General features: G+C 46.5%; 1 protein-coding gene across 5 annotated transcripts in view; it reads left to right on the forward strand.

Moving 5' to 3' along the window:
* Positions 1–22,853, forward strand: part of FAM169A (family with sequence similarity 169 member A) — a 385,897-nt gene extending 363,044 nt beyond the window's left edge. For all 5 annotated transcript variants that reach the window (XM_085632310.1, XM_085632313.1, XM_085632312.1 and 2 more), the window contains one exon: positions 20,956–22,853. In XM_085632310.1, coding sequence (XP_085488436.1) covers positions 20,956–21,495 — 540 coding nt within the window. In that variant the 3' untranslated portion in view covers positions 21,496–22,853. The remainder of the gene's footprint in view (positions 1–20,955) is intronic.
* The last annotated feature ends 1,445 nt before the right edge of the window (positions 22,854–24,298 follow it).

Below are 24,298 nucleotides of genomic sequence, written 5' to 3' on the forward strand. Positions count from 1 at the left end.
TCAAGAATTTCAAAGTTAAAACACGTTTTTTGAGGTTGTGGTAGGAGCCCTTCTGAACATGGAATCCTTATTAGAACACACGAAAGGTGAACTCGCTCAATTTTACCGTGCCCCCAAGAACCGCCTGAGACTACTGGTGCGCACAAAGTTAAATATGTTCAAGAACAAAATAATCTAAATGAGATCTGGATTTACCTGTAGTTTGGGCAGATCATCTAAAACCATATTGAACTGCCCACAACATTAACTTGAATAAACAAAATTCGCTTCAAGCCTCCATGCTTTATGCAATGCCAAATCCAACGCAGGAAATAGATGTGTCCCTAATCTAATAAATTATCAAATCCAGTCACACATAGACATGGTCCTTTGTGCCAGACTAACCAAACAGCTACACGAATAAGGATTGGATGCATGCACATATGACATCCAGCTAAAACGGAGAAACTTGCAGATGTATATTCATAACCAAATCCATCACCCCGAACCGATACACGTCTATACATGATTATATCCACAATGGTGCCTACACATCTCTTCTCCCAAGTGATGACGTTTTGTCAATCTGAACAGCTATTCATACATTTGTGCATGCAAATTCCTACACGAATCCAAAACGCCATTCCAAAAGACCGAAGAATATTGATACATACGGTAACACTGACACTGAACAGAACGACGTGCCATTTCTTTAGCTACATTACATGGTTTTACAAATAATGTCGTCTTTGTGTTACATTGGTTCGAGGCATGTGGGCTGCTGAATTCATATCTGTGCATAGATCGCCGCCTAGTGTTGGGTCCGGATGATTGCACGTTGTTGTCCTAGAAGAGTCTTCGAAGTATCACGAGATAGGTGACTCCTCCCCGGGACCATAGTGCGCATGGGCATCCTCTCCATCCTTAGATTGTTTTTTCCGCCATTGGGTTCGGATGTGCTTATCTTAGCTCAAGTTAGGAAAATTCAGTTGAAGGCCAAAAGGCCTTTACTTATCGTCGGTACTGTTCCCGTTCGGTGTCGACTAGTTTCTTTAGTGCTTTAGCACCTTCTTACAGCTTTTCGGATCCGCTTGGTCCGAACATCAAACTTCGATCGACGATGGAATCGAGGACTCCATTCAAAAGGTGTCCTTTATGCCACGCGAAATCCCACACATCGACGTCCACCCGGTATGCAACAAATGTCTCTCACCGGATCACGATGAGTCAAAATGTATGGCCCGTGCCCGATTCCGCTCGAAGAAGACTCTCCGGAATCGACGGGCAGCGAGACGAGGACGCCGAGAGCGTGGAAGACGTAGACTCCAGCCCCGCTTCCGAACACGATTCCCGATCGGAAGACGACGATGAGGTGATCTTTCAAAGAGAAGAAGTCGTCAAAGAGGTAGGAGACTACGATGAGGCCTTTGGGGCCGAGGAAGATAGCTCCAGCGAGGAGCTAGGCCCACCCGTCGATACGGAGGCCGAACAAATAAGTCGTCCTAAGGCTCCGGTCGAGGGATCGCCTTCGGGCCTTACCCGAGATCAATCTCACGGTTCTTCGGCCCCGCCTTCAGGCCCGGCCTCGAACATTTTGCAAGAGCCATTATTATCGAAGGCGACTGGATTCCATTCAGTGAAACCGAAACCATCCATCGCACCAGTTCCATCGAAAACGAAAGTGAAACTGGGTGTGATCGGCTCGAAGGCCTCGAAGCCCTCCACTCCTTCGACGCCGGCAAAGGTCATCGGCTCCGACCGCGCAAAAAGGGATTTCGGTGCCGAGCTTACCTCAGCAGATTCGGGTGCAGAGGCAAAGAAAAAGGCCCTCGGTCCCCACAAGGCACCTCGCCCTCTGGCACCGAAGACATCGGCACCGACCACCAAGTCTGCGTCGACGTCAAAAATGGCGGCGCCTGCCAAGTCATCGACTCCAACAAGCGTCGATACCTCCCGTCTGATCGATGACCCCACGACTGCAAAAAAGTCGGGGGCCGCTTCGACGCCTACCTCCAAAGTGTCGACCGGCTCCAACGAGCCATCTGCGTTCACCGTGCAACAGGTCTCGGCATCGTTGCAACGCATCAGAGAAAAGGCAGCCCTCCACTCTACGTCGGGCCCCGACACGCACAAGGCTTCGAAGAACCCCTCGGCGCCGAGCAACATCACGTTTGGGTTGCCGCCTTCCACGGCGCCGAAACTGTTCGAGATTCGGACACATGTCCGCCGAACACCGTCCCCATCCACAGGACAAACAGATCTCGAGCCTTCACAGCCACGATTTATCGACGCCAACACTGGTAGGTTGATTCTCCGCAAGCGGAAGATCACACCAGAGAAGGGATTGGACTCCTATAAAATTCCTCTCACACACAAATTACCAGCAGGGTCCGAGCCAGTGCTTCATGAACACTTTCAGCCCTTCCATCAGGATCCACCGTCCTTTTCTCCTACGCCTTCAGAGGCGGACGCAGTAGAGGACTATGTAGGGGATGATACCACCTACCCTGGGGATCTCGATCTTGATGATCACCTGCAAGACCCAGATCAGGCATGGGACGACCCCACAGACCAGGGTACCGCACCAGATACCCATGACACGCAGCTTTATAACATAAAGACATCTCCCACAGAGGACACTGCTGCCTTTAATGCCCTCATAGAACGGGCTGCTGCCAATCATGGAGTAGAACTCCATTCTGACACTGTCGAAGAAGACTTCTTGGTGGACACTTTCGCCTCTTCAGAAAGAACTGTCAAAACTCTGCCCATGTTAAAAGGAGTTCTCAAGCCTGCAAAAGACATTTTTAAAGAAACAACCAGGGCGCGGATGCTAAACCCCAGGATTGAAAAAAAATACAAGCCTGCACCCGGAGACCCTATGTACATCAGGGGTCAGTTACCTTTGGACTCCATGGTGGTTGCTAATGCTCGCAAAAGAGCCCACTCTCAAACAACGGGTGATGCTCCTCCCCCAGACAAGGAGTCCAAGGTGCTGGAGACATATGGCAAACGGATTGCAGCGCAAGCAGCGAACATCTGGCGCATTGCCAACACACAGGCACTCCTGGCCCGTTATGATAGGTCCCACTATGACACACTAGAGTCACTACTCCAACATTTGCCAGATGAATATAAAGAGGCAGCGGAGCTCCTCATCAGAGAGGGACAACTCCTTACCAATGCATCCATCAGGTGCGCACTGGATGCAGCCGACACAGCGGCGAGGGCAATCAACACAAGCGTCATGTTAAGACGGCATGAATGGTTGAGAATCTCAGGCTTCAAGCCGGAGATTCAGAACAATATCCTAAATCAACCGGTCAACCCAGACTATTTATTTGGCCCTGAAGTTGACACTACCCTCGAGAAAATTAAAAAAGACACTGACACTGTGAAATCAATGGGGGCTCTGCAGACGCAGCAGTTTCGTAGTGGCTCCTTTCGTCGCCCCGGGAATAGAGGAGCAGCTAGAGGTCAGGGGTCACAGCAGCAATACACTAAAGGAGGCACACAAAGTACCTATGATAAAACCAACAGAGGTGGATATCGTGGCTCCAGCACCAAGGGCAGAGGACGTGGTTACGGCAACACCAGGTCCTCCCCCAAAAACAAACAGTGACGCCCTCTCCCTGCCCCCCGACCACATAACACCTGTCGGGGGGAGACTCCAACGGTTCCTGTCAGCGTGGAAAGCCATCACCACAGACAGGTGGGTCAGGGACATTATCCAGAATGGTTACTGTCTCGAATTAACGTCCACTCCACCCAACATACCGCCAAAGCACCGTCCTATGTCCGTAGAGCACTTGGCTTTATTGCAGCAGGAAGTGCCAAGTATGCTGCAAAAAGGTGCAATAGAGGTCGTGCCCGTCAACCAGCAGGGGACAGGGGTGTACTCTCTGTACTTCTTAATCCCAAAAAAGGACGGGTCGCTCAGACCTATACTAGACCTGAAACTCCTCAACCGCTACATTCTCTCAGAGCATTTCCATATGCTCACCCTACAGCAGGTTCTCCCGCTACTCAGTCAGGGAGACTTCCTAGCAACACTGGATCTAAAAGATGCGTATTTCCACATACCCATACACCCTGCACACAGGAAATATCTCAGGTTCACTATTCAGGGACATCACTATCAGTTCAAAGTTCTCCCCTTCGGAGTAACAACAGCACCCAGGGTCTTTACCAAGTGCCTAGCGACAGTGGCGGCACATCTACGAAGACAACACATTCATGTCTTCCCTTACCTGGACAACTGGCTTGTTCAGGCAAAGTCAGCCCAGCAATGTGCCAGTCACATGTCCCTCACCATTCACCTTCTTCACAGTCTGGGATTCTCACTAAATTACCCAAAATCACATCTCCAACCCGCACACGTACAACAGTACCTGGGCGCGACCATAAACACTCTGGCAGCCACAGCTCAGCCAAATTTAGTGAGGATCAACAGCATGCAACTGCTGATCTCAAAGTTCAAACCTCAACACTCCCTTCCTGCGCGAGTGTTCATGCAGTTGATAGGCATGATGGCCTCCTGCATTTTCATAGTCCCGCACGCGAGACTACATATACGCCCGCTTCAGGAGTGCTTGGCACGTCAATGGAATCAGGCTCACGGGCAATTAAAAGACCTAGTGTTGGTGAGCGGTCGGGCATACAACTCTCTGCATTGGTGGACTCCACAAAACCTTTGCAAGGGCCGACCGTTCCAAGAGCCTGTTCCACAAATAATACTGACAGCGGACGCCTCTCTCCAGGGTTGGGGAGCTCATGTACTCACTTACACAGTGCAGGGACTATGGACAACGCAACAAAAGAAGATGCACATCAACGTTCTGGAACTGATGGCAATCTTCCTAGCCATGAAGGCATTCAAAGTACACTTGTGCAACAAAGTCGTGTTGATCCGGACGGACAACATGACTGCCATGTACTACATACAGAAGCAGGGAGGAACACACTCTCCACAGTTGTCTCATCTGGCTCAGAGCATGTGGAAGTGGGCCATTCAGAGAAACATATTCCTCATGGCGGAACACCTCCCCGGCAAGGACAACCAGATGGCGGATCTGCTCAGCAGACACAGCCACCAAATGCACGAGTGGGAGCTACATCCGTCAGTTCTCCAACCGTACTTCCAACAGTGGGGTCATCCAGAGATAGACTTATTCGCCACAAATGAAAACGCAAAATGCCAAAGCTTTGCCGCCAGGTTCCCACATCCACAGTCACAGGGCAATGCGATATGGATGAACTGGTCCGGCAGATTTGCGTACGCTTTTCCCCCAGCGCCACTAATACCTCTAGTGGCACGCAAACTGCGACAACACTCACTAACACTCATCCTAGTTGCTCCCACATGGGCACGCCAACCATGGTACACCACCTTTCTAGAACTTTCCGTGGTGCCGCATCAAAGGCTGCGGATCAAACCCGCACTTTTGACGCAGAACCATGGCGAGATTCAGCACCCAGATCCGCAACAGCTGAACCTGGCAATCTGGCTCCTGAAGTCTTAGAGTTTGGCTACCTAAACCTGCCACCTGACTGTATGGATATCATCAAGGAGGCCAGGAGACCCACTGCCAGAGCTTGCTATGCAGCTAAATGGAAGAGGTTTGTCATTTACTGCAACAACAATGACATTAACCCGCTGGACGCATCCATTCAAAATATCATCTGTTACCTCCTACACCTATACCGATGCAATCTAGCATATAACTCAATACGTATCCATTTAACCGCCATAGCGGCCTATCTCCAAAACAGGCAGCACCTCTCTTTATTCAGAGTGCCTGCCATTAAAGCCTTCTTGGAGGTACTCAAAGGAGTAATTCCCCCAAGACACCCACCGGCACCAGTGTGGAACCTCAATTTGGTCCTCACCAGATTAATGGGTCCACCCTTTGAACCTCTCCATTCATGCGAGATTCCGTTCCTCACCTGGAAAGTGGCTTTCCTAGTGGCAATCACTTCGTTAAGAAGAGTTAGTGAACTCCAGGCACTAACCATTCAAGAGCCATTTATACAGGTTCACGCAAACAGGGTTGTACTACGTACCAACCCCAAATTCATGCCCAAAGTCATATCGCAGTTCCACATTAATCATACTATCGAACTGCCTGTTTTCTTTCAAAATCCACAGAATGTCGCAGAGAGAATGCTCCATACACTAGATGTAAAGAGGGCCCTCATGTACTATATAGACAGAACTAAGGACTTTCGGAAAACAAAACAACTTTTTGTTGCCTTTTCTCCACAACACAAGGGCAACGCCATTTCCAAAGCAGGTATAGCCAGATGGATCGTTAAATGTATTCAAATTTGCTATCAAAAAGCTAAACGCACATTAACGATTCCCCCACGAGCCCACTCAACACAAAAGTTAGGGGCCTCCATGGCTTTCCTAGGAAACATTCCTTTACAGGAAATATGTAGAGCAGCCACATGGTCCACTATACATACATTTACCAAACACTACTGTGTAGATGTACACTCAAAACAGCAGGCAGCTGTAGGACAGGCTGTTCTCAAAACTCTTTTTCAGACTGCTGCAGCTGGCACGGGTAGCCGCCGCTAATAGGAGGTACTGCTATGTATTCTATGCACAGATATGAATTCAGCAGCCCACATGCCTCGAACTGAATATGCTACTTACCAGTATGCATCTGTTCTTGGCATGTAGGGCTGCTGACATTCATATCGCCCACCCTCCTCCCCGGCGCCTGTAGCGGCTGCAGCACTCAGAATTACTGTATAGCATGGTCATCACTTACTGTATCTACTTCATCACTGCCACAATGGCGAAAAACAATCTAAGGATGGAGAGGATGCCCATGCGCACCATGGTCCAGGGGAGGAGTCACCTATCTCGTGATACTTCGAAGACTCTTCCAGGACAACAACGTGCAATCATCCGGACCCAACACTAGGCGGCGATCTATGCACAGATATGAATGTCAGCAGCCCTACATGCCAAGAACAGATGCATACTGGTAAGTAGCATATTCATTAACTATACGTAATAGTAAGTGACCATGTTTACAAACATTACATATTTATTGAGTTGGCACTGGTTCTTTCTAGCCTTTGATTAGTGACACAACGGTGAGAGATGATTAGCTGGCTCTCACATTTCATAGGCCAACATCCATTTTCTCCATGTTCTAACATTCTAACGATTATTATTATTGAAAGTCACTTATAAAGACTGTATCTGTAATCAAAAGGTTAAAATGTAATTGGATGTGTGGTTGAAAAACTAAGTCTGATTTACCGCAGCGGCACTTCACAATTTAGGGCACAAAATACTTTATTGCAGCTAATGAAAAATTTCCTAGCTATCGTAAAAGAAAGTTTCAATATTATTAACGACATGGAGGCAAGGATTATGCCAAAACTTTCAGCAGTTTTATTAACAGCAGCCATTTTATCAAGAACACTAAACTACATTTCCCATCATTCCAAAGGAAATGAGAATTCACAATACAATAGTCCAATCATAGCTCCGCACGGCCCTTTTCAGCCACCGTCCTGTCCTCGTCCTCTTTCTTTCTGTGACCATAGCCAACTGTGGACTTTTCACTCCTGTTTGGAAGATTCCGATCCTGCAAGAATCCATCCATAAAATTCAAACTCAGGCGAATCAGCAAGTAACACAATATCAATTAACGCAAAATTGAAAGAAACAGGTATGCTAGCTTTGTGTCTATACCAGCCTCTTGCATGTCCCAGCGCACCCAATTTGCGATTGTAGGGGTTGAGACAGCTCTATGAGGCTTACACAGGGCAATAAGCAGCTGTCTCTCCCCATGAGGCCGAAACTCCTTGGTCATCGACTCATATTGCTTGAGGCAACGAACAAAACAGAGTTTAGTGGAACCTGGGAAAGCCGTATATGAGATAATTCTCGAATTGGACTTTGTCCTACAGGATACATGGAAGGAAACCCCCTCTGGGTTAAAGGTGCCGCCACTAATGTCGAGAGCCTGGACATCTGAAACCAGGCGACAAGAGAATAAGCACAATAACATAGCTAGCTTCGCTGACAACTGCTTCCTAGAAAGATATTTATTCCTTGGCCAGGAGAGGAAAAGATTCAACACTTTGTTAACATCCCAAAGTACTGAGTAGCTCGGTTCTTGAGGGAGAGACAACCTGATACCCCTGAGAATCTTCTGGTCTAACATGTTCACCAAAACCACTCCCCACATGGTCATGTCCAGCGGAAATCTCAGACCTAAAGGTGTTGACCGACCTATAGCCCAGCCCAAGTCCGCCGGAAAAGCCAGAAAATTTTAGATGTGGACAACATCTGTCCCCACAGGATCCAAGTCCCGCTGCTTTCACCAACCCACCATTAAGTCCGGGCCGAACTGCATCGTTTAACAGTATTGTCCGCCCAGGCTCGGGACAGGAGGTCCGCAGCTGTGCGCGAAAGTCCTGGTACTTGCCAGCGTGACCTGTAATCCTCCACACCATAAGCCGCCAACAGGTGTGGGTTCTGCGTGGAGACACTGATCGTGGATTACAAAAATTGGAAAATCCCAAGAAAGTTCCAGAAGAACCGGAAACCAGACCTCCAGATCGGGGATACTACCACCAGGTTTACCTGCTGGTAGCAAGTCTGTGCCGTAGCTACATTAGCATCGCAAATGGTGGGAAAGCATAACCCATCTCCATGGACCAGTCCTGGAGAAAGGTATCGGTCGCTAATGCCTTTGGATTGGGTCTCCAGCTGAAAAACCATGGAAGATGACAGTCCAGCCGGGATGCGAAAAGATTGTCTGTGAAGGGACCCCAGCTGTCTTTCGGGGCTTGAAACGCTTGTGGTTGCAGCTTCCACTGGCTCGTATCTTTGGAGTGGCAAGATTGCCAATCTGCCACTTGATTGTCCTAACTTGAGAGATGATACGCAACCACTAGTACATGGTGGTCGAGGCAATATTCCTAGAAACTCTTTGCCAGGTCCTACAGCTCTGGAACGCATACTCCCCAGGTGGTTGATGTAGCGGATAGCCACTACATTGTCCAGTTTTTAGAAGGGCACAGCATTGGGCACGTTCTCTTGTCCAGCACTTCACTGCAAAGGAGCCCACCATCAGCTCAGGCAGTGGATGTGCATGGCTTGCTCTGACGTAGACCATCGGCCTCCAATGGTAAACACCCACACCGTGCCCCCCTACCTGAGTTGTTGGCGTCAGATTCTATTACTAAGTCCAGTTGAGCACTGAAATGGTTTGCCCGTTCCAGGCCTCCATATCCGTGAGCCATCACTAAAGCTTGTCCATAGCCTTATCCAAGAGGGGTACATGCAAAGAGCAAGTGAGGCCACAACGCAAGTGAGACGTCTTCAGGCATTACAGGGCCCAGAAGTGAAGGAAACCCTGGAAAAATGGTTTGTATGGAGGACAACAGGAGGCCGACTAACCTGGCGATCTATCAGAGAGAAGTTGAGGGTTTTGCCATGGTTCTGCGCACTTTGTGGCAGATCTTTGCTATTTTCATGCATGGTAGGCTCAAGGTAGAGTCCACCGAGTTGATCATGAACCCCAGGAAGATCAGAGATTGCAATGGATGGGGGCCGACTTCTCTTGGTTGATGGTAAACCAGATGGACTGAAGGAGATATACTGCCCTCCGAAGGTGCAACGTCAGAGCCTGAGGGCATTGGTCCATGAGACATATATATTATAGTATATCATCTAAGTAGATTATCATGCGGATCCCAAAAGCCCTCAGAAATTCGACCACTGGCTTGAGCACATTGGTGAAACACCACAGGGCAGGGGAGAGACCAAAAGGCAGGGAGTTGAATATGAAGGTCTGGGATTCCTATTAGAATTGTAAGAACTGACGATGTGGCGGAGACATTGGGATCGTCAGATAAGTGTCCCTCAGATCCAGGTGAACCAGCCAGTCATTGGGACGGAGAAGGTCTCGGAGAAGATGGATTCCCTCCATCTTGAAGTGGCGGCAAACACTCGTTGAACTCCCAAAGAATTATCACCAGGGGTTGTCCCCCATCATGTTTCTCTAAAAGGAAAATGTTGCTGAGGAAACCTGAGGGGTGGGGACTGGTTAGGGAGATAGCCCCTTTGGCCAGGAGTTATTGGCGTTCTTGAACCTCAGTGTGGATAACAGTTGCCTTTCTGCCCAAGAAGGTGATGGGTCGAGGCGGGCGTGGCTGGAAGGGGGAGCCGTAAAAGTCTATGTGGAAACCCTGTCCCGTCTGCAGAACCCATGCTACAGTAGTTAGAGTCCTCCAGATATGTATGAAATTTGCCAACCTGCCCCCCAAGTGCTTGTGAGAAACCAATTGCAGACTCACCAGGTGAGCCAACAGGGACCTCCTCAGGAACCTCTGTGCCTTGGATATCCCTTTGTAGGGTAGAATCCCCCAAATCTGGCAGGGTCCTGGTACTGACCTCTACTGGATGACTGACCTATGCCAGGGGCATGTGTCTGCAGGCAGCCTGCCGAGTGCCCCTTGCCACGACTGGCCCCAGTGAAAACCCAGGGGTAAAGATGCACTTGATTGAGGATTGCGCTTTATCAAGCAAATTAAATGTGGAGCCAAACATGTTGAGCTCCTTGATGAATCGCTCCCAAAGAGCCTGCCGAGTGCAACGTGCCCAGCCTTCAAGGTCACCAGATCCCCTAACTTTGGGTCAATCTTAATGAGGAGAGACCAGCACCTCACGCAAGATATGGCACGTTTTGCGTTTTCCAAGAACACCACTGCCCATTGGTCCCAACTAGAGAGTACCTCGGGGGAAATAAGGGCCCCTAATTTTTTCCACATCCTCGACCATGTCGAGGATTTTTGTCAGTGGCCCAGTCAGATCTAACAGCTTATCTTGGCATGATAACCAGGCGCGGTCAATGCCCTTCTTGGGATCTCTCACATATTTAGCCAAGAATGTGGCAATCTTGGGGTCTATCTCCAGCATAGCCGCAACTTTACCTTCCAGAAAAGTTCTGCGGCACTCGGCCCGTAGGAGGTCCCGAATCTCTTGATCTAAGGGTTTATGTAGCCTCCCAGCTAAATAGGTGGCGACTTTCGCTGATTGGGTGTGCATAAGTGACTCAGGATTCAACATATCAGACTCCACACCCTCAGGGGTGCCGGTGGGCAGTCCTGCCCTCAAGGGAGTGCTCTGTGGCATCCAAGGCCTTTCCTGCTCTAACTCGTCATCCGATCCCGCGGCGGAACCATCGGAGGCCGGTGGAGAAGAAGGGGACGAAAAGTAGAACATGGGAATTCCCCCATGCTCGGGCATAAGGCATGGCCCTTAAAAGTCTTCTTTAGCCTAGCAAAAACATTCAGGTCCAACCCTGGGGGCGCTTATGCAGGTTCTCAGGGAGCACGGGCAGCCTAGGAGGTAGGGGGGGGCGAGGGCCCAGATAGGTCTTTGAAGGGAGTGTTTGGAAGCACTTCTGTGCGTATTCGAGCCATTTCTTTTCCAAAAGCGCAATCACGTCTGAGACCGCCTTATGGATTGAGGCATCTACTGCATCACGAAACTCATCTGACACCGGGAAGCAGGATACCTCCTCTTCCTCGATGTAAGAGTTGTCGTACTGCTCTATTGTAGTCATGATGGAGGTAAGTGCCTCCCTAGGGAAAGCGTAGATATAGAGGGTATATGGGCTGGGGTTCACCCAGGCAGTTTGGGGGCAGCAAGCTACATGTCTGAGGATGCAGCACCGCAAGGACACAGTACGTCCTTGGTTACAGTGGTCAACTAATACAGCTTGGGTCGGTGTCCGGTATGATTAAATAGGCTTGCTGTAAGCTTTATGAATGAATACAGACCCAGTGGGTGTTTGTAGTGCTGTCGTTGGACACAAGTCCAGTACAGACGCTGAGGGGGTGTTCAATTGTGTTCCTTATGGTAAGCCTTTAGTACCAACCCTCGGGGTGTTTGACTCCAGGCTAATGCTTGGAGCACTGACTATACTCATGCGCACGATCGGGGAAACGCTCGGCCTTTTATAATGTCTGCCGCTGACAGCATTGCCTGATCACATCAGTTAGATAAAGCGCTTGCTTAATTTGGGGCGCAAACACAGGCCCTCTAGCAGTTGGAGGACAGCCACACGTCGGCCCCCGTGGCTCTGCTGAGAATAGTAATGAGCGGCCGCAAACGAGCAACAGAGCATTCCCGCGGCCGCCAATAAGGACCCTAAATACAAGGAAGGAAAGATTGACCAGTAATAGCGATAATCAAAGTCATAGCAACAGAACTACATCAGAAAACAAAAGTGTGACTGAGGTCTCTGACTTATCTTTTGATGCAGCAGCGAAGAAAGAGCTTGAGGACAAAACTGCTTTACTTCACGATTCGTTGTGGCTTGAACACCACCTGTTCCATCGAGTGAGCCATCGGCACCTGTGTTGTCATTCACCGCCACGCCTGGCTGCAGTCCACCGTTTTTTCGGGCGATGTCTGGTTGTCCCTTATGAACATACTGTTTGATGGGATTGACCTGTTTGGAGACAAAGTAGACTTCACTGTCAAGTGGTTGAAGGAAAGAAGGGCCACAGCATGCTCCTTGGGCTTATCAGCCCCACCTCACCATCCGCATCAGCCCAACCGCTCCTTTTGCGTTTTTGGCAGAGGTACCAATACCGCCAATCAATCTAACCTCAGCATGGAGCCCGGCAGTTTCTGGACATGGTGCCTACCTCCCCCATTTTCAAGGTCAGCAGGCAGCCCAGTCCACTACCTCCCCTGCAGCCACCCCTTTAGCTTGCCCTTAGTGGAGCATGCCACATGGTGGGAGGCTGGATTCAATGATTCTTGCTTGGTTGCTAGGCATAACTTCAGACAGGTGGGTCCTGTAAATTGGTCAAATGAGCTATGTCTTTCCCTTCCTTTCTGCGTCACCGCCCCTTTTCACCACCTCACCAACAACTGACAGAGGACCATCTTTCCATTTTGCAGCAGGAAATACAAGCAAAAGTAGGATATAGTTGTAACTTAAACTACTTCCTGGTGCCCAAAGAGGATAAAGGCCTCTGGCCTATTTTTGACCTGCACCCTCTCAACACCTTCCTCCGGAAGAAAATATAAAAAATGCTCACATTATCCCATGTCTTATTTGCCGTAGACCATGGAGACTGGATGGCCACATTGGATATGCAGGATGCCGGTTTCCATATAGCTATCCTGCTTGCCCACTGGTGTTACCCGGGGTTTGTGGTGGGACAGGAGCATTTTCAGTTTCCTTTGCTCCCCTGTGGTCTCTTCAGTGCCCTTCGGGAGTTCATGAAAGTGGTGGCAGCACATCATCGGAGGTCAGGGGTGCCAGCCTTCCCCGACATTGATGACTGCCTGTTGAAGGTACGCTTACCCCAGGCAGTCGTCCACCACCTCTAGACTACAGTGATCCTTCTGTTATCTTTGGGGTTCACTATCAACATGCTGAAGTCGCACCTGACTCCTTCTCAGATGCTCCCCTTGATCTGAGTCTTTCTGGAAATGGTTCAGTTTTGTGCCTTTCCCCCAAGAAAGAGAGTCCAGGCCTTGATCCCGATCTTTCAGCCTCTGTCCTGGATTTCAGTGAGGTCGACTCTAAGGTTATAAGGACTGGTGGTTTCCAGCATCTTGCTGGCCGGGCACTCCAGGTGATAAATGAAGGCTCTGCAGTGATTACTGAAGTCTCAGCGGGCTTAACATCAAGTGGACCTCTCCAACCACGTTCAGATTTCAGAGAAGACTTCAGAAGATCTGCAGTGGTAGTTGCTGGACTGCTGTTGGGTCTGTGTCAGACCCCTCTCCTTTCCCCACCCAGAGCTGATAGTGGAGACCAATACGTTTACTAGGGAGAACAGAGGCCTCTGGTCTCCTGCGGAGTCCTGGATCCATATCAACCTTCTGTAGCTGAGGGCTGTCCGCTTTGCACTGAAGGCCTTCCTTCTATCCATCAAGGGGAGTCTGGTACAGGTTCTCACTGACAACACCACCTCCATGTGGCACTACAATAAACAACGTGTGGTGGGGTCATGAACTCTGTTCCAGGAGGACGAACTCTGCCGCCAGCACCTAGCAGATCATGAGGTGGTGCAGGGTCTCTTCCGAGAATAGGGAGCACCTTGGTTCGATATGTTGGACAACATGCAATGTCAGCACTTCTGTGCATTGGAATTTGCAAGGCGTCTCTTGCTCTGAAATGCGGTCCGCCTCGAGTGGAACTTGTGACACTTGTATGCCTTTCCACCAATACCACTCTTACCCTGAGTTCTCAAGAAGATCAGGACTGACCAGGTCCAATTTATCCTGGTGTTTCGGTATTGGTATACAGAGCTCCTGGGCTTCATCATCTGTCCTCCGATCAGGCTGACCACCCGGGAGGACCTCCTGCTGCAGGTTTCTATAATCTCCCCTTAGTGCATGCAGATTTAACAGCAACAGCTGAACACCTATGACCTTTCTCTGGAGGTGGTTGATATCATCTTGACAGCCAGGCGTCCCCCAAAAAAAAATGTAGACGCCCGTCAGGACAAATTTGTGGCTTGGTGTGTTTCTCAGCAGATTGATCCCCTTCAGGCCAAGTTATCTGATGTGTTATTTCTTGTATTCTCCTTAGCCCGACAAGGCATTACCCTGGGGACAGTTAAAGGATACATTTAGTCTCTTTCAGCTTTTCTGCGGTTGCCAAATCAGCCCTCTTTGTTCAAATCTCCCATCGTTTTGAGATTTTTGAAAAGGGTTGCAACATATGTTTCCTCCCTCTCTTTTCGTCATGCCACTGTGGGAACGTAACTTGGTCCTCACCTTTCTAATGTGCACTCGATTTGAGCCGCTTCACAGCTGTCCACTGTGGCTCCTCACCCTCTAGCAAGTGTTCCTCATTGCCATAACATCAACTCGGTGTATGAGCGAGGTTCAAACTCTCGGTGTCAACCTGCCATACACTGCCTTCTTTACAGATGAACTAGTCCTGCGGATTCGGGCATCCTTTCTGCCAAAAGTTGTGACACAGTTTTACATCTGTCATTATCCTTCAAAATATCACCCGGCCAGTGTTTTATGCCCTGCCTCATCCTTCTAAGGAGGAAGAGAGACACTATCACTTCGACCCCAAGAGAGCACTGAGCTTCTATATAGATTGTACCAAAGAACACCAGGTGGACGATCAGCTCATTGTGGGGTTCGCTGAAGCAAAAAAGGAAAGGCTGTGCAGAAGAGAACTACTCCCGCTGGATTGTGCTCTGCATTAAGATCTGCTACACATTGTCTAAAAAAGCAGCCTCCAGAAAGGCTGCATTCTCATTCTACCAGGGTCCCTCTCCTAGACATTTGCCAGGTGGCTACATAGGCCTTCCGCCATACGTTCACGAAGCACTATTTTCTAGATAGTCAGATCTGCAGAGAAGGGCAGATTTTTCCCGCACCGTTCTACAACACGTTATGCTTTCAGTCCAGTCACAACCCACCTTCAATTAGGTACTGCTTTGGTATCTATTCAAAAACTGAGGAATCTACAGCTAAAAGTCTCTATTAAAAGAACAAGTTACATAATTTCGGTAAAACTCTTTCTGTTAGGGAATCTATTCGCAGATTCCTCATCAACCCTCCCATCTTCCCTGTTTTGTGTTTGGACTCTATCCGTTATTTAGATCCCAAGTTCAGGAATCTGCCCACTGGTCTACCAATTTGCTTCTGGGGCTCTCCATCTAGTAGCATGGACAGTCTTGAAAGCAACTGATGTCAGCATGCACAAGTGATGTCATTTCTCGAGTAGAATAGTGTTGGTGCAGAGTCGCATGGCACCACCTACTGGCACACAGAGGTACTGATGAAAAGCTTCTGGATCCAGTCTGACGCCTGGGGAATATTCAAAAGGGGAGGAATCTAGATAGAGTCTCTACCAGAACGAGCGCTACCGAAGGTAAGTAACTTGTTCTTTAGTGTAATACAGAGCCTTGACGTGCGGCTTACAGATATGAGTCATCCAGTTTCCGTCAACGTTGAGTAGAGTAAGCTGGCTAAGTTTATTAAAGTTAAGGCAGTTCAATCCCCTATCCAGTGTGATCAAAATGTTTTCATGCCACAGTGGACTACGGACCACAGTATTCATTACTTGCATATTGCTCTGGCCCTAGCTAATAGACTTAATGATTCTCTGGCAGTCAACTTAGCCTGGGAATACCTATTTACCATCCACACCAATTTGAACTTAGTTCAATTTTTACTACAAATGTATGCCTGCTATATGAAGAACCAACAGAGATGGTACGGGTGAACTTCGCACTCTCAAACATTTCATCATCGTGATGCCCGCTCTTACCTTCACACCTTGCATTTGCCATAGAGAAGTTCTGCAAAAAGGTCTCAGATATTTTAGATGGAATTTAGCTTTGCGGAACTGCTTATCACTATATACCTCTGATCTTCTTGTCCACTTGAATAGAACAAGTCAGTGAGACCCACTTATGGAGCAAATCTAAAACACTGACTCCCAGCAAATTGGACAAAATTGAGCATTTCCCTTTCCAAAGGATAAGTGGAATAGAGGACTGGATCTCGGGGCTTACCCAAAGGTAGGTTATAAGGGTTCAAATGTTTAGGAATGCACACTGCAAAAATTGAATCACAGGCCTTAGAAGGAAGTTATGACCCTGCTTTTAGACACACTATAAAGAAAATGTTTCCACTTGGGGCCTCTTGTCAATTTCTTTAATGGGAAAGAGAGTAGAAAGTTAGGGGCATATCAGCAACAACCGGCGATAATTATCGCTAAGCGCTAGGATAATTATCGCCAGCTAACGTGGATTTTTATCGCTGAGATAGCGTGCTATTAGCAACGCTTATCTCAAAAGCGATAAAAATCCTAGCGCTAACTGCCTAACGTGAGATAATCGCTGGAAACCTAGCGATAATCTCACGAAATGTGGCGTTAGCTTGTTGATAGAGCTTCACAAACTTAGCCATGATATCCACCTTCCATAGGATATCATGGCTAAGTCAGTCCTGAAGCAGGCGTAAGGAAAGTAGCGATAACAGGGGTTATCGCTACTTTTCTTGCCGCTATGCTTCATAGCGTGGGGCTTGATGATAGGAGAAATGTCGCCTAGCGACATTTCTCCTATCATGTCAGGTCAGGAACGCCCACTTTGCATCTCATTAGAGATGCAAAGCTGGGCGTTAGGAATTCGTGCGCTAATGCAAGGTTTCACGCGTTAGCGTGACCTTGCTAATTAGGCGATACAATTATCGCCGCTTTTCGGCTGCAAACGGATGCAAAAGCGGCGATCATTTTCTATTGCCGCTACCTTAAAGAATAACGGGACATATCTACAATATGTCCCGTTATTCTTTAAGGGAGCGATGAGTAATATTCTGAGGGAGATGTAGGTCAATATATCACAGATATTTATTTATTTCCAAACAATAGTATTCTGGTGCGCACACAATAAGTGACAATAAGCGTGACGTGAAAAAGTGATGGAGATGTTAAAATAAAGACATCCCATTGACAACAATAATAGAAGCTCCTCAGAATTTTTGAGAGATGGAGGAGTTCATGTTGTAGGGGGTCGACGGCGTTTCGATCTCAATTGTTTGAGATCATCTTCAGGACAAATAGGCGAGCAAGCTAAATTATAATGTGTGAGCACCTGAATACTAAGTGAGAGCGATGTCACTATGGATAAAAGTATCACTGAGTGACCTAGCCCTGCGGTAGGTGATACTGACTTTCTGGACGATCTCATGACCAATAATAGAATCACAACTAAGTATAGCCCAATTCTTGGTCAGGATATATCTCACTTGCTTGGCACTGCTATTGTATGTGAGAATGACTGTGGAAGTGGGTTTGTCAGTCTCAGAGAGTGTTTTGTTTAACAAAAGAGATTCCCTCTTGATCCCACTGAAGCATTTGATGGCTTTGTTGAGTACCCACTGTGGGTAGCCCTGTGCCTTGAAGCTTTGCACCATTACCTTTTGTTCTGACAGGAATGCCTCATCCGAGCTACAGTTCCTCCATGCCCTAAATAATTCACTGTACAGAATGCTCAATTTCTGATTGCCCGGGTGTCCACTAAGGGCAGGGAGAAGACTATTACCGGCTGTGGTTTTTCTAAACAGACGTGTGTGTATTTCGCAATTCAGAATCTCAATTCTCACATCTAAGTACATAGGGTGGTGTCATCAAATATCTATTCCTCCCACCAGCCTAAGAAGAGATTCGCCAGATTGGGAGCAAAAGAAGTCCTCATAGCAGTACCAGGGGTCTAGCGGTACAGGGTCCCATTGAACAGGAATGCATGTGGGTGGTGAAATATTTCAAATTATTTTATGGAGAATTCTATGAATTATTCTAGCCCACAGCAAGCCATCAATGCATGTACTAACCAAGAAAAGCACTAGTAGGGTGGCACTTTACATGTTTGTACTAGCAACTAAGCTTCATGGCCCATATTGTGTAAGAGAAAATGTACAGCTGGTTGTAAATGCTGGGCAGAGAAGAACTATAGGTGGTGCAAAAGGTTAAGAGCGTGTTTACCACTGGGTGCTAATGCCTGCAGGGAGCAGAACTACAAATGTAGTTTATTGTTCATCTGTATAGTTTTAAAACAAAGTGGGTCACATATTTACCAGTGAATACTAATGGCTAGACAGAGGATTACAGAAGCATCCCCTGGTAAATTGTAAAAAACAAAGTATTGAGCAGCCATTCTTCCACCCATTTTGCGACCTTGTTGGCTACTTCCATTGGATTGTCAACTGAAAATCTCTTTGCTGTGTATGGTGCCGACCTCTTCAAGGGTGAAAGTGGTTCCCTGAAACCCTACAACCCCACCTCCCCCAATTCCAGCAGGCCTTATGAAGATGCTTCACTGCCCTCCTGTCAATCTTATTTTAGACAGATTGTTACGTTTTCACATTTGCATAGGAACCTCCATCAGTGGATTAGATAGTCTAGCTTTGCCAGTTTTTCTGTAATGGGTGGTGTGCACCGCACAATGTTAAGGCTGGCTAGTGCTTATCTACCTGATCGAAGCATGTGTGTTTAGTTCAAGGTGGGTATACCTCAGTTGGTAAAGCAAGCTATAAGGATGATTGTTTGTCTAGAATATATATAGAGTATGGTGTCAATGATGGAGAGTAAGGCCGGGTTTCAGGGTTTAGAAACTAAGATGGGCAAAGCCAATATGTCTAATTTTCATTGTCAGTTATAAGTCAAACCTATTGGCTTTGCCAATCCTTGTATGGATAGCACACACACAAACCTAATGATGGTGGTGGTAACGGTGTTAGTGTTGAAGGTAATGCTTGTAGTGTTAATAGTGGATAATGTTGAAACCTGTTGGTGGTGAATGTGATAATTCTCTTCATGGTAACAGTGGTGCTGGTAATGCTGGTGCTGGAAATATTGGTGGTGGTAGAGGTGGTAATGGTGGCAAAATTGAGAGTGATGGTATTGATGAAGGTATTCATGACAGCGATAATAGTAGTACTGGGAGTTGTAATGATGGTGGTAATGGTGGGACTAGAGTATGCATTGATAACATAATGAATAATGTGTGATATTGAGTATAGTTTTTAGATGTAAAATATCCCCTCTTGTGTTGCAGTGCAAACACTCGATAATTTCCAGAGCCAATTCTCATGTATATTTTAAAGAATTGATCAAAATTCATAGCTAGCTGTATGCTAGACTCTGAAAAGGTGTTGTTGTCTGTCACCGTCTGTGTTGCTGAGAAGCAATGGAGGGATGTCCAAAGTGGGATTCTACTTTTAGTTTGATTACAAAGTATGTCTTATTGGGTTGGCCAAGGGAAAGCATTGGGTTTGTTGATCTAGAAGCATAAGGTTGAAGAGGAGTGGTTGATCTAAGATGTTGATCTAAGATCATTTAATGTTGAATGTTAGTTATTATCAAGCAACATCCCAGTGAATGTATCAGATGTATGAGTTGGTGGTGATGTGCAGTGTCTTTGGAGCAATCAGTTCAGCTAATGTGGTCATTTTGTACAACTTCCAAATCCATAACTGTGAAAACACCTTTTTAATAGTAATGCCAGTGAAAGAAAAGGAATCAGCCATTGGAGCCTTCTCTTCAGTAAGCAATACATTTGTCTGAACTGGTGACAGCATGATTTCTCTAGTATATGGTGCATCAGGAGATGTTCTGCAACAAGTGTGAAATTAATTTATAGAACGTGGCGTGAAGGGCGATGACAGTTTAGAGGTAAGCCATAGTGGAGCACTCTGCACTAGTGCACATCTCGAGTAAGATGCCAGGTGCCATGTAGCATGCACCTCTATTTCATGTTTTTACTTGTTGTATTATCATTTGCCTTAGAAACCTAACCCTCTCAACTGTACTCTTTCATACATTTTTAATTACTTGGCAGTTGCTTTTGGTATGATTATTACTTAACTGATACTGTTGTTTCAGTTGTGTATTTTTTTAAATAAAAAGTAACAAGCTTTATAAAGGTAAAGAAATGCCTAATAAGGCATGCTTGTGTAGCTTGACAGCAGTGCAGCAGTGCAGCTGTGCTGTGACTGATAGTAAGATGGTCCAAATGGATAATACTGGCAGGTAACTTGAAGAGCAATTGTATGTTATAAACAAGCATAAAAATGTTGTTTCACTTGAACAAAGGTGAAACAATCCTTTTCATATAGCATCTTGATTGTTTCAAGGGCTATCCAGGCACCTAACCAATCACACCATGGCTACATTTATAGTGGTCCACCTCCTTCTCCTTTTTGAGTACATTTATAGTGCACCAAATCTTTCCAGCATCTGTGCACAATGTTTTCGTTATTTAGGGTTGATCCATGGAAATTGACAGAGACTAGATTAGACTTCTATGCACAGGCTGGGGGCTATGCATTTGTGTACGGTAATGGCTGATGGACTTGCCTTCTCTGTTTTGGGCTCAGTACCACAGCGTTATTGTGTTTGCTAAATTGGAGCACATTGTAACTCTCCTTACCTTTTCTAGGCAATAAGTCCAACAGATATGGAAAGCCCCACCCCAGATCACATCAGTCCGGAGACAGATGAAAGCGTGGCTAAAGACGCAGAGGTCCCTGAAGAGAAAACAGACCTTGAAAGCGCAGATGCTGTTGCTGTGCCACATTGTGAAGAACCTTCTGACAATGGCCTTCCAAACCCCATGGAAGGTGAAGCACCGGAAGAGTGCACTGTGCCTGAAGATGCTCCACCTGATGTAGTTCCTCAAATAAAAGATACACTTAAGGTGTCAGTACATGGTGTGCTAGAGAGTCTTGATGCCTACGAGGGTCTCAGGCAAGGTTCTGTCGTTCTTGTTGAACTTAAAGATGTTTCTTTCCAGCACCATGTCGATGGGCACAAGAGCCAGTCAGATGAGCAGTCAGAAGAGTCCACAGTGGAGAAGGTTGTTGAAAGCAGCTCAGAAGAGGCAGAATCAGAAGCTCCTGCCAGGGAAAGAAGGGGCCTACGGAGAAAAGCTACGGGACAAAGGGGTAGACCTAGGAAAAGAGGCAGACTAGCAGCATAAAAGTGCTTTGGTTTGAAGATGTTCATTCATATGATCTTTGGAACAAAGTACATTTAGGGTGTTTTTTTAAATCCTCTTAAAAGTTTGGAACAAATGTGTAAGTCTTTCTATAATAGGATTTTTGAAGTACATGCAGAACCATTCTGGGGTGTTGGGGTAAGTCAGGCATAGATAAATAAAGGAACCTACTGTTTCTTGTGTGTGAACATTCACATTAGTTCATATTAATGTAGTGTTTGGCAGTTGTCTTGTTTTTCAACTTAGTACTTGTGATTATCTGCTTGTGCTCAGTTTGAGATCATCTATGGTGGTACGTGTGTTGTTAGCTTGTTGTCACTTGTAGATATCACCATCTCTTATATAGCAACACAAACTCCCTTTTCAGAGCCACTGCAGCTCACTATTTACAGATGCAAGGTCAGCCTTTTGGTGTTATTTTTCATGTGGCTCATAGTTGCTTTTTGGGACTATTGTGGGTTACTTTGTGGGACTGTTGTGGGTTAAATTATAACACTGTGAACCAGACCTGCACATATTTTCGCCCTGCTGAAACCTATAGTTCTGTAGGTGAGATTCAAACGATTCAGCAATCCCAAATTAGAGCATTTGATAGGCCAACTTGCCTCAAAACAACTGGGACTTTGCATTTTAAATAGAGGAGCATTCAAATTAATGGAATGCCTAAGGATTGCCTTCCCAAACACAATAACATAAAAAGTAAATTGTCAAAGGAAGTCAGAGAAAGTGTTGGATCACCTTGAACATGAACAGCCAATATGCTGGAGGCTTCATCGGATTATCCAGACGTTTTAGTCGTTTGAGATGATTTGAATTGCCCAGGAGTACTGCCGGGAATGTTTAGTCAATATTCCTAGTATAACGGCCCAAATAAATTAATTCTTCAAAAGAAGTCTTATGTTTAGAAATGTATCCACCACACTGAGTTTAGCATTTTAGTTTTGGTGAAATATTCACAAACCGGTTACTTAATGTTGTCAGGTTGCTAGTTACACACTTTATGAATATGGCTAGTTTTATTCTGGTCTCCTGAGAGAAGTTTATACTTTTACCTCAACCCCTCTATGTTTGTCACTATATCAAAATCATGTATACAGTCACATTTTGATATTTGTTGGTATGGTTTTAAAGTGTATGTTATCACATGCTCGTGTTCTCCCATAAAGTGATGTTTGTTTTTATCTTTAATTTTTATTCTTCGTTGGGAAAAATGTTGTTCATTTGTTATTTTGGAATTTATTGTTTGCTTTACTGTTAAAGGTTAAAAGAAACATCTGAAGTTTTACAAGAACATCAGCGCGTGTAATCCTGAAATAAAAATGTTGGATTTATAAGTTTAATTGACTTTTTATTATTTATACAACTGAAGGGAGCAGGCACTGTTGTGAAGTTACAGCCTTTGCTAATGAAAATGTGATTGAAAAATCACCCTTGCACGATACTTTGCATAATAATTGCCCCTTCATTAATGCACGGTTCAGCTAGTACTCTTCTCCCGATTATTTTGCATAGCCCTTTTCAAGCAACAGCCACAAGCCTTGTTAGGGTGAACCACAATCTTCACTAAATTATCCTGTGATTAAAACTCTGGTAACTTGCCACTAAAGCATTTAGGCATAACTTAGAAGCAATGTGTGAAGTATTTATGCAGTATGCAAACATTAATAAAGTGAAAACAAAACCCAAGAAAAATACCACAGCAATTTAGAAAAATAATATGTAATAAACTATTTGACACCAAAATGACAAAAATCCAATCAAAAGAACCAGAGATATGCAGTTTCAAAGATTTATGGTAAGTATGGCTCTTTAAAGCACAAAGTGGCACTTGTGGTTATCTGGTCATGCGAGACGGGGTGAAAGTCACAAGTCCAGGCCGATCACGATGGAGCATGGGCCGCATACAGGGACCAGGTTAGTCCAACTGAAAAAGTAACATTTTAAAGTCCAGCATGAAGTTTTGTTCACAGTGAGGAGGCCTCGAGGAGGAGGGAGAGCGTCATGGATGGCCATTTCTGTCAGGCGTCGTAGGTGGTCGTTGCTGTAGTGCAAAGATCCTGTTGGGCATCACAGATGGTCGTTGCTGGAGATTCACGTTGGCGGTCACAGTGGGCTGTCGATGCTGTAGTGAGAAGTGCAAATCTTGTGTCACCGGTAATCGCTCACGGTCGCTGTAGCGTGATAGCGTGAAGAGTCGGGGTTCACCGAAGATTTGCATCAGTGGACAACAAGATTTTGGCGCAAACTGGCCCATTTGCGGTCGCAGAGAGCCCAAAACTTCAGGATTTCATCTTTCCTTCAAGGAGGAGCTCGACCGATGGCGCACCAAGGGTCCAGGACCTGGGAGGCACCTCTTGGGGATCAATAACTCATTCCAGCAGATGCCAGCAGTACTCAGGGAGGTTCAGGCAGGTCCAGCTGCAGCAGGTCAGCTGAGTAGTTGCAAAGGGGCCTCCGAAGCTTGTTGTGTACATGTAGGAAGAATAGGAGGTCAGTCGGCTGGTCCTTGGAGTCACTTCAGCCTGGGTTGAAGGGTGCAGGTCCAGTCTTCCTCCTCAGACAGCAGGGCAGACATCAAGCAGCAGGACAGTCCTTCTTTAGTAGTATCTAAACAGGAAATGAAGCCAGCCAGGGAGTTCAAAGCCGCACCGCCTGATGTAGTCACAACAATAAACAGAAACCGTTGCCCACCTCAATGGTCAGCTGCACATTGACCACACAGTAGACAACGTTTTTATGCTAAAGAAAGGGAGGCAACAGAAACAATTATGGAAGAACAGATTCA

This window comes from Triturus cristatus, chromosome 2_1 (genome assembly GCF_964204655.1).
Source record: "Triturus cristatus chromosome 2_1, aTriCri1.1, whole genome shotgun sequence".
Taxonomy (NCBI): domain Eukaryota; kingdom Metazoa; phylum Chordata; class Amphibia; order Caudata; family Salamandridae; genus Triturus; species Triturus cristatus.